At 53.6% G+C, this 11,819-nt stretch overlaps 8 protein-coding genes and 1 non-coding gene across 9 annotated transcripts, besides 5 other annotated features; all 9 read left to right on the top strand.

Annotated features, from left to right (window-relative positions):
- Positions 1-110: 110 nt before the first annotated feature.
- Positions 111-710, top strand: TraAM80_03390 (mannosyl-oligosaccharide 1,2-alpha-mannosidase IB; the record flags this gene model as incomplete). Its single annotated transcript, XM_029380364.1, has 1 exon — positions 111-710. One exon carries the CDS (start codon positions 111-113, stop codon positions 708-710), a length of 600 nt encoding a protein of 199 aa, XP_029239730.1.
- A 577-nt stretch (positions 711-1,287) lies between these two features.
- Positions 1,288-1,312: a microsatellite.
- Positions 1,313-1,345: 33 nt separating this feature from the next.
- On the top strand, positions 1,346-2,812 carry TraAM80_03389 (Leucine-rich, ribonuclease inhibitor subtype; the record flags this gene model as incomplete). The annotated part of the gene is made up of 1 exon (XM_029380363.1): positions 1,346-2,812. One exon carries the CDS (start codon positions 1,346-1,348, stop codon positions 2,810-2,812), a length of 1,467 nt encoding a protein of 488 aa, XP_029239729.1.
- Positions 2,813-3,290: 478 nt separating this feature from the next.
- On the top strand, positions 3,291-3,362 carry TraAM80_03388. Its single transcript has one exon. It is a non-coding gene; the product is annotated as a tRNA-Ala (tRNA).
- Positions 3,363-3,433: 71 nt separating this feature from the next.
- TraAM80_03387 (methyltransferase) lies at positions 3,434-5,098 on the top strand (the record flags this gene model as incomplete). Its single annotated transcript, XM_029380362.1, has 1 exon — positions 3,434-5,098. One exon carries the CDS (start codon positions 3,434-3,436, stop codon positions 5,096-5,098), a length of 1,665 nt encoding a protein of 554 aa, XP_029239728.1.
- Positions 5,099-5,507: 409 nt separating this feature from the next.
- Positions 5,508-5,542: a sequence feature (GA-rich).
- A 307-nt stretch (positions 5,543-5,849) lies between these two features.
- Positions 5,850-5,882: a microsatellite.
- Positions 5,883-6,041: 159 nt separating this feature from the next.
- On the top strand, positions 6,042-6,953 carry TraAM80_03386 (OB fold-containing protein; the record flags this gene model as incomplete). The annotated part of the gene is made up of 1 exon (XM_029380361.1): positions 6,042-6,953. The coding sequence occupies one exon, from the start codon at positions 6,042-6,044 to the stop codon at positions 6,951-6,953; it is 912 nt and encodes a 303-aa protein (XP_029239727.1).
- A 439-nt stretch (positions 6,954-7,392) lies between these two features.
- Positions 7,393-8,058, top strand: TraAM80_03385 (putative Bis(5-adenosyl)-triphosphatase; the record flags this gene model as incomplete). The annotated part of the gene is made up of 1 exon (XM_029380360.1): positions 7,393-8,058. The coding sequence occupies one exon, from the start codon at positions 7,393-7,395 to the stop codon at positions 8,056-8,058; it is 666 nt and encodes a 221-aa protein (XP_029239726.1).
- Positions 8,059-8,158: 100 nt separating this feature from the next.
- On the top strand, positions 8,159-8,587 carry TraAM80_03384 (putative Bis(5-adenosyl)-triphosphatase; the record flags this gene model as incomplete). The annotated part of the gene is made up of 1 exon (XM_029380359.1): positions 8,159-8,587. One exon carries the CDS (start codon positions 8,159-8,161, stop codon positions 8,585-8,587), a length of 429 nt encoding a protein of 142 aa, XP_029239725.1.
- Positions 8,588-8,650: 63 nt separating this feature from the next.
- Positions 8,651-8,686: a microsatellite.
- A 317-nt stretch (positions 8,687-9,003) lies between these two features.
- Positions 9,004-9,020: a microsatellite.
- An 18-nt stretch (positions 9,021-9,038) lies between these two features.
- TraAM80_03383 (uncharacterized protein) lies at positions 9,039-9,965 on the top strand (the record flags this gene model as incomplete). Its single annotated transcript, XM_029380358.1, has 1 exon — positions 9,039-9,965. One exon carries the CDS (start codon positions 9,039-9,041, stop codon positions 9,963-9,965), a length of 927 nt encoding a protein of 308 aa, XP_029239724.1.
- A 148-nt stretch (positions 9,966-10,113) lies between these two features.
- TraAM80_03382 (uncharacterized protein) lies at positions 10,114-11,631 on the top strand (the record flags this gene model as incomplete). The annotated part of the gene is made up of 1 exon (XM_029380357.1): positions 10,114-11,631. The coding sequence occupies one exon, from the start codon at positions 10,114-10,116 to the stop codon at positions 11,629-11,631; it is 1,518 nt and encodes a 505-aa protein (XP_029239723.1).
- Between the last annotated feature and the right edge of the window lie 188 nt (positions 11,632-11,819).

Raw genomic sequence — 11,819 nt, 5'->3', positions numbered from 1 at the left:
CACAGCATTTTCTAAGCACTTTGGGGCGTTGCCAGAAGACTTTTCTTTGTAACGATGCAGATCCCTCCTGCGGCTACCCGCAGCGTCCCGAACATGCGGAGTCTGTGTACATGCTGTACCGCGCGACCCATGATCCTGCATACCTTGTGATGGGAAGGGAGCTGGCGTTGGCGATCAACTTGCGTATGCGGACTCCGTATGGCTTCTCCACGCTGCAAAGAGTGAACCTTCCCCACAGTGATCAACACCACGGCGACACGATGGAGAGCTTCATGATTGCAGAGACGCTGAAGTACCTGTATCTTCTCTTTGATGAGTGCAACGTGGTGCACGTTCAGGGGAAGCTCCGTGGCAGCGTCCCGCCATATTGTGCGGCTGTGGAGGGAGGCAGCAGTAGGGGGAGCCATGTGGGGTGGGTGTTCAACACCGAGGCGCATTTGTTTCCCAACACGGCTGAGTGGTGGGGACCCAACGCTGTAACAGATTCATTTGTGTGGCTAGATGATTATATTATGTGGGGTGAGGATGTTATTCCGTTCATGTTTCCATCTGATGATCGTCTGGGATGCCATGCTGCGTTTAATGATGATGGTTTAGCGGCAGGGGTGGAGTTGCATCGGGAGCGTCTGGAGGTGATTGATGGCCTCATTGAAAACTTTAATGCGTTGAAGAGCAAGGGCAAAAAGCGATGGGCAGGCAAATACCATTGAGCACCAATTTTCCTGTGCGAATCACGCCGTAACTGACGTTGAACGGATTTCAAAGTCTATATTTCGCTGATTTGGGCTAATGTATCCGTCTGTGTGAAAGCAAGTGTAGACACTTTGTGTGTGTTGTTTTTTTTGATGTGCTTGTTTGTTTTTTGCCTTGGTGCCGAGTTCGTATGACAGCTCTTGTGTTGATGCGTACCATCTATGTTTGTTTGTCGTGTGTCGTGTCCGTGAACGTCTGGCGGGCGTTTTCTTTTGCCTTTTTTTTTGTGCGTGTGTGTTAGTCTTTTGTGTTTGTCACGGGGTGGCACCGCGCTGCTTCCCTCTTTCGCTCTTTTCCTGCCTGTCTCTGCCGCTCTGTCCTCACCTCAAAGGTTGAGGTTAGGCTGCACCAGCACAGGCGCCTTGCCGCTGTAGTGTTGTGTTGTGACGTGTTTGGCGCGTTTGGCTGGTGGTGATCGCTCCCAAGCGCTTCGTGTTTAGCTGCGGGTAGCGGACAAGCGCAGCGTTGGGAGTGTGAGAGTACAAGCGAGAAGGCGAAAAGCTCCAGGCCACACTACCGTACATCCATCCATACATATATATATATATATATATATATAGACCTGTTTCTATTGCTTGCGAAAAGTAGCTTGATGTTATCATGTGCATCGAAGGAGCCGCTCACGGGGGACCTGGACACCCTCGGCGTGCTGCACCAGGTGATGCGGTTCGTGCCGTACAACCGCCGCACGCTCTGCGCGATGCGGTGCGTGTCAAAGCCCTACCGCCGCGCTGTGCAGCACCCGCAAGGGCCATGGGCGGGCCATGAGGGGATTATGACGTCAAAGTACGGTCACTGCGTCATCTTTAACGCCAAGGACGACGAAAAGGGACACTCCAACTTTAGTCTCTCCTCTGTGTCTCCCATCGGACGCAAGTTTACCACACTTGGCGTGAAGATGCTGAGCCGCTACCACCAGTGTGTGGCGAACGGTCTAACAGGGCTGGTGCTGCATCATGCGCAGATCGACCTTGAGGTTTTCGATGCCTTGGCCCTGCTTACAAACCTACGGAAACTGGAGTTGGCATTTTGTCGCAAAATTATCTCCATTGCGGGGGCGAGTCGTGTGACGAATCTGGAGTCGCTTGAAATAGACCTTTGCCCCCTTGAACCGGACGGCGCCGTCGGCTTGCTGCTCCCTAAGCTCAAGCGACTCAGGCTGCACTCGTGCACTAAACTGAGCAAGCTGAATGGCATCGCACCAGCCACCGCCGCGGCGTTAGAGGAGGTGTATATTGAGAACTGCAACATCTATGATGATACCGTCAACGAGTTTTTTATGAACTTCACCACAAATTTGAAAGTTCTTCATTTGCCTGGGGCTCACGTTGATACTGCCCTCACCTGTGTGCCTGCAGAGGTGCGGGAAAAGTCCCTTGTCTCACTGCACCTCCGCGAGACGTCGTTGCGATTTGAAACCCTGTGTGAATTGGCGCCATCTCTGCAGAATCGCCTGGAGTTCCTCTCACTAGATTCCTGCGGCGAGCTGGAAAGCTTTGAGCCCCTCGGCAGACTCCAGGAGCTTCGCTTCCTTGACGTTGCCGGGTTTCTCCACGGTGAGGGTCTGCAGTTTCTGACCTGCTGCGTCAAGCTGGAGCTTTTTCGCATGGCTAACTCACAAATAGAAAATATCATGTTCGTCTCCTCACTGCAGGCGCTGCGGGTGCTGGACGCCACCAGCTCAGCCCTCGGTGACCCTTCGCTGATGTTCCTTGAGAATTTGCCTATGCTGGAGGTGGTGGTGCTGACGAAATGTGTGCTCATCACAAACATCAATGTGTTGAGCACGTGCAAGCGCATTTGTCGCATCTTCTGCGCCAACACGGGGGTTACAAACGAGGGGATCACCTCCCTCACAGCGTGTCCCGAGTTGGAGGAGCTGGACCTGAAGATGACGGCGGTCACCGACGTCAACTTCCTTGTCGGCTGCCCCTCGCTCAAGTGCATCAATGTATGTAACGCGGTGCTAAGCTGTGAGGGATGCCAGGCCCTACTGAAGAGCAATATCGAGGTTATCTGCGACTCGTTTGATGTAGGGAGTAATTTCGTTGATGCGTAGAGAAAGGTGGGGGGATGACAGGAGGACAAAAAAAAAAAAAAATCACCAACGAGACGACAACGCCAAGGTGAGGGCACGGATTGAGTTCAAAAGCGCGTACACACGTACACATGGACAAGGAAAAAAAAAAAAAACAATGAAAGGGGGAGAAAAATACAAGTACCCTTTTGAGGGCATTTAACGATTTGTATTTGTCGCTCATTTACAGCTGCGTGCGGCTGACTGGCCTTCTCTCTATTTCTCCCTCTCTTGCTATATATATATATGGCGGGGGAACACGGCAACTTTCCTTCTATCTTCGCGCTTCCACTCCTTTTTTCATGTGAATTTTTGCTCTGCGTGCTTAACCCCTTCATTTGTTTCATGTATCTTTCTATGGCGAAAACGAAGGAATTTAAGGGAGTTATTGGAGGAGGGGGGTCGGCAAGTGAGAACCGCCGCCTCCTGTTTTTTTTCTCGTTAGGCCGGAGCCTCCGTCGGGCGTGTAGCTCAGTGGTAGAGCGTCCGTTTCGCATACGGAAGGCCTAGGGTTCGATCCCCTACTCGTCCAACTTTTTCTTTTTTGCCTATCCCCCAGTTCGCAGCTCGGCGGCCGCGGCAGCACGCAGAGAGAGGCGAACGATGGAGAAGGACGCCGTATGCAGCAACAGCAAGGGCGGTGGGGAAACACGGTTGGGGGTGGAAGCAAATGATGACCACATTGGGTTAGCCAACACCATCAAGTTGTTTCACTATCGCCTACAGCAGCGCATGTCAGCTGACACAGCTGTCTTACCGTTGGGGGTGGGGCAAAAAGAAGAGGAGGGGACACAAGAAAACGAGGAGGCGCGTTGGTTCCGTCTTATATCGGAGGAAGGACAAAATATGAAGGCCTACGCGACCGCGATGCATGATATTGCTACCCGTTATTGGGACCCGTGCCAAGAGGGGAAGAAGACGACAGGACGTGGATTCCCTTCCCATGTTGCGTCTACAACTGGCGGAGTGACACTAGCCCGCTCTAGGCGTCCGCGGGGTACGAACCGAGAGGAAACTAGTAATCAACTTGGACAGCCCACATGTGGGTCACTGCGCTACAACGACCGCGTGGCGTACTCGTTGCACTGCGTGGCTGATTATTACCTCGGTAGCTGCGTACCGCTCGCCAATATCGAGCCGCAGTTGCAGAAGCGTCGTGAGACTCGTCCTTTAGACTCTTCTGAGGAAAGCAGTGACCCCCAGCATTTCTCGGTGGCTCCATGTAGTAGGATCTATGAACGCATTCCCCGTATTGCAACGACTTACATAAAGGCATGGCGCCGCGCCTTTTATGCCGCTTGCGGCCGCCAAGCAACCGCATCTGAAGTTGAAGCTGCAGCGTATGATGCGCTTACTCTGCATGGCTATGAGGGGGAAAAGAGTAACGAAGCTGATACGAATGCACTGTCAGAGCCTCTGCCTCATAAGACTCTACGATCAAACTACGCCCAAGGGAGATTGAAGGGTGACTCGGCGGCATCATTGGCTGGTGTTTACATGTCTTTGACACACGATGCGGTAAGAAACTGTAGTTCCACTAGTAGTGGTGACACACCACTGCTACCTGCTCTGCCGCTGCAGGTGCTCGATGTAGGCTCCTGCTATGGCCCGTTTAGAGGAAAAGAGGTTACTAACGGGGTGTTGCAGGTTTCCCTAGAAGTGACAGCACTGGACCTGTGCCCCTTTGAGGGCAGTGGTGTCCTGCAAGCGGACTGGCTTGCTGTTCGCTTTTATGATGTGGGGGAGCGACGGAAGGGTGCGACCTCAGAAGCGGTGGAAACAGAAGACGGTGATAGCAGCAATGACATAAAGTGTGCTACAGCGGCGAATCCGGGATCACTTGTCCGATTCAGTGCTGACGCCGATGGCGTGGGGAAAATGCCTAGAGGGCCTCTTTGGGTGGCTCGTGGCCAATTCGATGCCGTGTTTTTTTGTCTGATGCTCTCCTTCCTCCCGCATCCTCGGTTGCGGTACCGCGCCTGTCTTTACGCTCACTTGGCCCTCAAAGATGGAGGTTTGCTTGTGATTGTGAGCACCCGTACGCAGTGCACCCGCCGTGGCTCCTGGATAGACGACTGGATTGCGTGCATTGAAGGAATAGGCTTCAAACGGGTGCACAAGCACATCATGGGGCAGATTGTGGGGATGAGCTTCAGCAAGCAGGCGCCGCCGGATAGTGCGGGCGACACAGCAGCGTGGATTAGGGGTATGATGGATCGCCCTGAGGCAGAGGGCGGCCTGCGCATCCTCGGAGACGAGTCCCGCTAACCTCAACTGGCGCAATAACCACCTCAAGCAAACCAAAAGCATTAGATAGCACCAACTGTGTATTCTTGACTGTTCAAAGTGGGGGGCCACTGGGTCGTTGAACCGCCCCTCATTTTTTTTTTTTGGTGTGTTCGTCATATGTGTGCGTTTGTTCTTGCCGTTTCATTGCGGCAGTGGTGCTCGTTACGGTACTTGTGTGCGTCGGTGTTTCGGGGGGTGCACTGCCCCTGTTGCGGTGTTTTTTCGGCTTCTGCTGCATTTATTTTCTCACACCCTCCCTTTCTCTGCCCACGGTAGGGCATGGGGGATACTTACAGGCAGCGAGAGAGAGTCGCCACACTACGCGCTGCCTAAGTGGCGGGAGCGGCAGCTGTGCAGCTCTTTTTCGTCGTCGTCGTCACCGTTGTTCCCCTCTCTCCCTCCCTCCCCCCGCTAGCCTCCTTCTGCCTTGATTGTTGCTGCTCACTGGGGTGACTGTGTACTCCGCCACCGAACACCGGTCTGGTTGCGGCCACTGCGGTGTGACGACGACAAATAATAGTAATAATAGTTGTTGTTGTTATTGTTTTGGCGCTTGTGGTGATGCTTAACGTGTGCCTTCTCCTTTTAACAGGCGACAATACACCGCGGCATTCCCCCTCCCCCCAATGATCTTGTCTGCAAGCCCATGCTTGTTTGTTTGGGGGCCGCGTTACAGTTGGTGTTTTGGGGTTTCTTTTTCCCGCATCGTTCTCTCGCCCTCGCCCTTTCCTCTTTTCCTTTCGTTCTTTGTCTTTTTCTTTTTTTGGGGATCGAACTCACTCTCATTTTTTTTTTTCTCTCCTCTTTTTTATCATCAAATATTCCCTACCGTCCTGGGATTTGCCAGACTGCAGCATACACCTTTCACACTTCTGCCATCACCGCGCTGTCAAGCGGTACACAGTATAGGCTGTTGCGAAGCATGGAACTGCATATTTTTGACTTTGATGGGACAGTTTTCTACTCTCCTAGCCCATCCATCAGGATAAAGGAGACGCACGGGGCAAAAGTGTACGCAAGGCTCATGCGGCCGCTCATGGACAACGGCCTGGGTTGGTTTCAAAGCCTCACCACACTGTTGCCGCCCGCGGTGCCAATGACTCCGTCCATCACAGACTGGTACGTGGCACCCGTCTTCCAGCGAATGATGGAGCTAAGGCAGCGCCAAATTGATGCTGCCGCCATTGGTGTCTCGGAGTGCGTTAAGATGTTTGTGTTAAGCGGTCGCGACGAGAAGTTCCGCCATCGTATTGATGAGCTCTTAACGCATGCGGGGTTGCGAGACATGTTGGGTGCGGTATTTCTGAAGCCGCACGAGACGTACGGTACAGTGAAGTTTAAGCTGGAGACCTTCTACTCACTGATTGCTCAGCACCATCCCAAGCATGTGTATTACTACGAGGACCGTGTGGAGCAAGGACACAAGCTCCTAGACGGCATCCGGTTGCTCTCACAGGCGCTTCACCCTGATGCTCCCGAGTCGTTTTACGTCCATACCGCAGTATTCGAGGAGAACGGTGCACTTCGTCCATTTTCCCATGAAGGGAAAGAGGGTGATGCGCGAAGTGGACAGGCTGTGCGTTGGTGGGATGAAACCAAGCGACGCGCTTCGCCGGACCCTTTAACAAGCATTACCCCCTTCATCTTTACACTGTTGTTGATCGATCCAGTTTTAACATCACGCTGCGAGAACTTGCTAACCGCGACTACGGAGGATGAGGTTATTGCACAGCTGCAATATGAGCGTGACGCGTATGAACTCAATCATCCCAAAGAAACAAAGAACAATTATCGTGGACGTGGTTCTAATCGTCGTTATCACCCACAAAAATAGGTGGCTTTGGGCTGGGGGCAACACATTAAAACTTAGTATTGACGCAATTGTGTAGGTAGTTTTTTTTTTCTAACTTTTTTGGCAATGTGGCTGATGTCTTGCACTTTACTCCTACACACCTATACGTGATTTTATCTATCTGACTACCTCGCCGTTTTCATGTATGTGACTCTTGCGGTGTGTGTAAGAATGTGATTAGAAGGTACATGTGTGCATTACCCAATGAATGTGCATCGCAATTTATTTTAAATATGTACGTGTGTGTATGAGTGTTTTGCGCGAACCACCCTATTTTTTTTTTTTTTGTATTCAAATTGTTTTTTCTTTTTTTTTTGTCTTCAAATTGTTTTTTTTTTTTTTGCTTCAAATGCTTTTTTTTTTTTGTATTTGTGGGTGAATACATGTTTATATGGGGCATCGTTCTGCGGTGAGGGCCGTCATGGTTATTGGCATGCGGAGTGCTCAACTGCCACCGCACCTCGCTCTCTGCCACAGTCCTTGTCGACACTGGATTGTCTCCGCTGGGGGTGGCAGCGAGAGCTACCAGTGCTTTTTCCAATACAAGGAACACGCATGTGAGCGTCACGTTTTCCCAGCTTTGACACCGCTCCCCCCCCACTCTGTAGCGAGGTTCCGCCTCGATCATCTGCTCCCCGAAGACTGGAGTGCGTTGCTGCGGCACTGCCGCCGTCTGACCTCGCCGCACGGCAGCTTCACCTACTCCTTCCCGGGGGACACGGCCGTCGCCACCACCGCAGGCGATGCCGCTTCGGCGGTGGTGACGAATGTGGCGTTTATGCACATTGTTGAGCGGACAGCTGGCGACTTTGTACCAAACAACATGATTTACCACGAGCTGCAGCGGCGGTACTTGGTGTTGCCGTGTTATACTGCAGAAACTGGCACAGGCGCGGTGGATTTTACCTCCTGGTTGCGCTGCTTGCAACAAGGGGAGGCAAACATGGAAACGGAGTGTGCGGCAGACGAAGGTGCAGGGGGATCCACTGATACGCACTGCGCTTGCCATAGAAAAGACAGCACAAAATATGCAGTTATTTCCTGCCGATGCTTTTTCTTATTCTTCTGCTTCTGCCGTTGCTCCTGATTGTCAGCGGAAAGATGCGGGCGGAGGTATCTTTACCTTTTTTCCTCACGCGGTTGTGGTCTCGGATTGCATCCCGTTTCGTTCGCGGTACTTTGTCGTCATGGTGAACCACAAACCCATTGTGCGTGACCACCTGATGGTGGTCCCCATTCGCTGTGTCGGGACGATCCACGCGCTGACGTTGAAGGAGGTGGAGGATTGGGGCCGCGTCATGCACCTCACACTGCGTGTGTTGAAGCGGGTATCAGCCGTTCGAGGCAGAGCCAGCGATCATGCGTCGAGCGACTCATCCGCTGCTCACATTGGCGCCGTGGAGGGTGGCTTCAGCATTGCCATTCAGCAGGGGACGTTTGCAGGGCAGACGGTGCCGCATCTTCACACACACATCATACCCTTCGACCCGCGTGGGAAGCTTGCGGGGGAGCCGGAGGATGAGGCTGTGCAGCAGCGGCAGCCCTGCCGTGCGGGGGAGCAGATGCGTGAGGAAACGGAAATGTTCAAGTCCTACTTTGAGCTTCTCGCGGGATGAGGTGTGGGGGGCTTGACACACGCAATGCAACCGAGGCAGTAACGGTGGTGTGTGTGTGTATGTAAAACAAAAAAAAAAGAAAACAAAATAGAAAAAGAATCAAATTGCCAAATGGAGAGGAAAATTTAATACACATAAAAATAATAATAATGATTGAGTGAGAGGGTGAGAGATCGAAAAGTATGTATTTGAGGCGTTTGCCGTTGCTTCTGTGGAGAGTGAGCGAGAAATGGTTGCGGAGGCCTCTTTCTTCTTTTGTTGCAGGGGGACTTCTCTATTGTTGCTGGCAGCAACGTTATGTGTGTGTGCATTTGTCGGCACCTCACTCTCTCCCTTTTTTTTTTTTTGTAACATTTACCCCGAGGCTCAAGTGCTGAGGCACACGCCCCAACATAGAAAAAGTGAGAGGAAGAGAGATATATATATATATATAGAATCGGCGAGGCCTGCGATGAAGGCGGCTATGGATGCCAAGGCACTTCTTCGGCGGAGACATCTTCATCAACTGCGGACGCTGGCAAAACGTTCTCCCGCATTTATCCAGAGAGAGTCCGCCAAGCTTTGCTCCCTGCTGTACGAACACATCCAAGCACTGTGGAGCTCTCGACCGGAAACTCAATTGCTGCTTCTCTGTGGATACCTGCCCCTTTACTACGAGATGGATTTAACTGCGCTGTTTCGCCGCTTTTGGCTGGAGACGCAGCGGGCGGGCCTGCCTAATGTCAAGGTATTTGTCCCGATGGTGCTTTCACCGTGCAACCCTTCTAATGGTGCCACTGCCACTTTGACTCCTCTATGGCAGCGCCCGTGGGATACCGCCATGACGCGCTTTGCGAGCGGCATGGCATTTGTGGAGGTCTTTGATGAGGGGGACTTAATGACTTCCTTCGAGCGACGTGGTCAGTACGGTTTGATGGAGCCAAAGGAGGAAGTTATAGAGGAGCTTTTCAGCACAGGCGTGGGCTCCAGTTGTGGCAGGGGCACTGGCCCGCGTCACTTCATTGCGTGTGACGAGCATGAGGTGTTGTTTCCAGAGTGTGCGAAGCCAAAAAATTTGATTGAGCTGAAACTGCTGTTACGCAGTATGGAATACTCAACGTGTATGCTGGTGTTAGCACCTGGTGTTTTGTTTGACCGCTTCGGCGGCAGGCTGGGAAAGGGTGGAGGTTACTATGATCGGTTCCTCCAGTACAGTCGGGATGTGGCGGCAGGTGCGGTGGCGTCGTGGGGCGTCGGCATGGAGATGCAACTGCTGCCAGAGGAGAAGAGGCTGCCAGTTTGCACGCAGATTCTGTCGTCCGGGGGCGGTGCCCGGGATTCCCATATGGACGGCGTGGTCACGCCTGCCGGGTATGTGTCTTGCGCACCACCGGCGTAGTGCCACCGCAACACGCATCCTGTTGAGAGCGACATCTTGTGTGTCGGTGTGGATGTACGTGCTGCTTCCCTGTTGGGGGTGGAGGACTACATACGGTTGGACGCCTCAACAAATTCTTTGCTTCTTTGTCTTGTATTGTGCTGTTTTTATGTTTCCTTTGTTGTTTTGTTGTGGTTCTTCTTACGCTGTCGTCTTCGCCCTTTTCGCCGCTCAGATTAGGGCCGCCAAGCGGGCTTGCTTTGGCAGTGCCACGCCTTGCTGTGCCTCACTTGACACGCCCGCCGGCATGCCGGTGAGTCCCCAGTACCGCTTGTTTCAGCAGCGGCACTACTTAGACTACAGTGAGCGGGATGCGGGGGTATCACACCTGTGGCACGCCCACCGCCTGGCGGAGGCGCGGCTGCATCCCGGCAAGGGCATCACCGACGCCCCCGAGGTGGACTTTCGCCATCCAGAGATGATGGACAGAGACCAGTCAAAGGCGTGTGCGTTGATGACGCGGCTGCAGCGCCGCGTCATGGACGAGGAGGAGCGCATCGTGCATAGTAACAAAAACCTTCTCAACCACCTTCTCGACGTCAGCGACACCAGGTACCGGGAGCGGCGGGGAATGAACAACCGCCCCGCGGAGGCGGATCTGCGGAAGTGGTATCGCGTGGAAGAACAGGTTCAGGTGCGGCGGCGGGATCGTGAGAAGCAGGAGGCGGCTAAACAAAAGCAGAACCTCATCATCATGAAACACCTGATAGAGGCTAAGCCCTCCGTGGCGACGGCGAAGCAGCTTGCCCAGTGGCACCAGCGGGACCACACAAAGCACTTGAGGGATATGAGTCGGTTCAAGCGCGCGGAGCCGTTCGCGGGGGCCAATCTGCTCCGCAGCAACTGCCGTATGAAGCTGGCGGAGCGTGTGGCGGATCACGTGGAGTCCCGCACCGCCGCACTGAAGCCACTGCTTTGGAGGGATTACAAGTTGCCGACGCTCATGGACACGCTGAGCTCTGGGAAGCTGCTCCCGTCGCTGGAGGAGGCTTCAAGAAGCTATGCACAGGGGAACCTCACGCTAAACGCGGCGGACGATCCCCCCTGGACGTGGGTCCGACCACACCGGTGGCGGGAGAAGAAGCCGGAGTGGAAGAGCATCACCGCCTTGGACACCAAAGTGATGAATTACGCAAACGATTTGGCGCTGGCACGGGGCGGGGACCTTCCGATCGTTCGCCGTGAGGAGGAAAATGGCGTTACGCGTCTGTGGCGAGAGGGGTTGGAGCGGAGCTACCGGGCAAAGGAGCGTCACGCGCGGGCGGCGAACCAACAACACACCATCGCTGGGGTGGGCGACGCAGATAATGCGACGCCTCGACTGGTTTCCAAAAACACCATCATGTGGGACGCGGACCGCTGGAAGTCGAGGTCCAGCATTTTCACGTTGCTGCGATCGCGAAGCTCAAAGTCGTCGGGGAAGTTTTCTCAGCGCCAAGCTAACGATAAATGGCCCCCCCCTTTTTCGCCGAAGGGGCGAACAAGAGGAGTCTCCCGTCAGAGTACTATCAGAAAAGATAAGCCTTCAAGAAAACGACGTATCTTTTTCAGGGTTGCCCAAAGTGGAAACACACTCATTTCCCTTTGCTTTTGCCCAGGTCCACAAAGAGGATGCTGCAAGTTCTGAGCAGGCCTACGTAGCAGCTTCCGGTACGACCAGGACTGCGCGCGTGGTGTAAGTTCTGAGCAGGCCTACGTGGCAGCTTCCGGTACGGATCAGGACTGCACGCGTGGTATACGTTCTGAGCAGGCCTACGTGGCAGCTTCCGGTACGGACCAGGACTGCACGCGTGGTATAAGTTCTGAGCAGGCCTA

Source organism: Trypanosoma rangeli (genome assembly GCF_003719475.1).
Source record: "Trypanosoma rangeli strain AM80 chromosome Unknown Tra_15.4_contig_00088, whole genome shotgun sequence".
NCBI lineage: Eukaryota > Euglenozoa > Kinetoplastea > Trypanosomatida > Trypanosomatidae > Trypanosoma > Trypanosoma rangeli.
The sequence above is the reverse complement of the archived record's forward strand: the minus strand, read 5'-3'. Positions and strand labels throughout refer to the sequence as shown.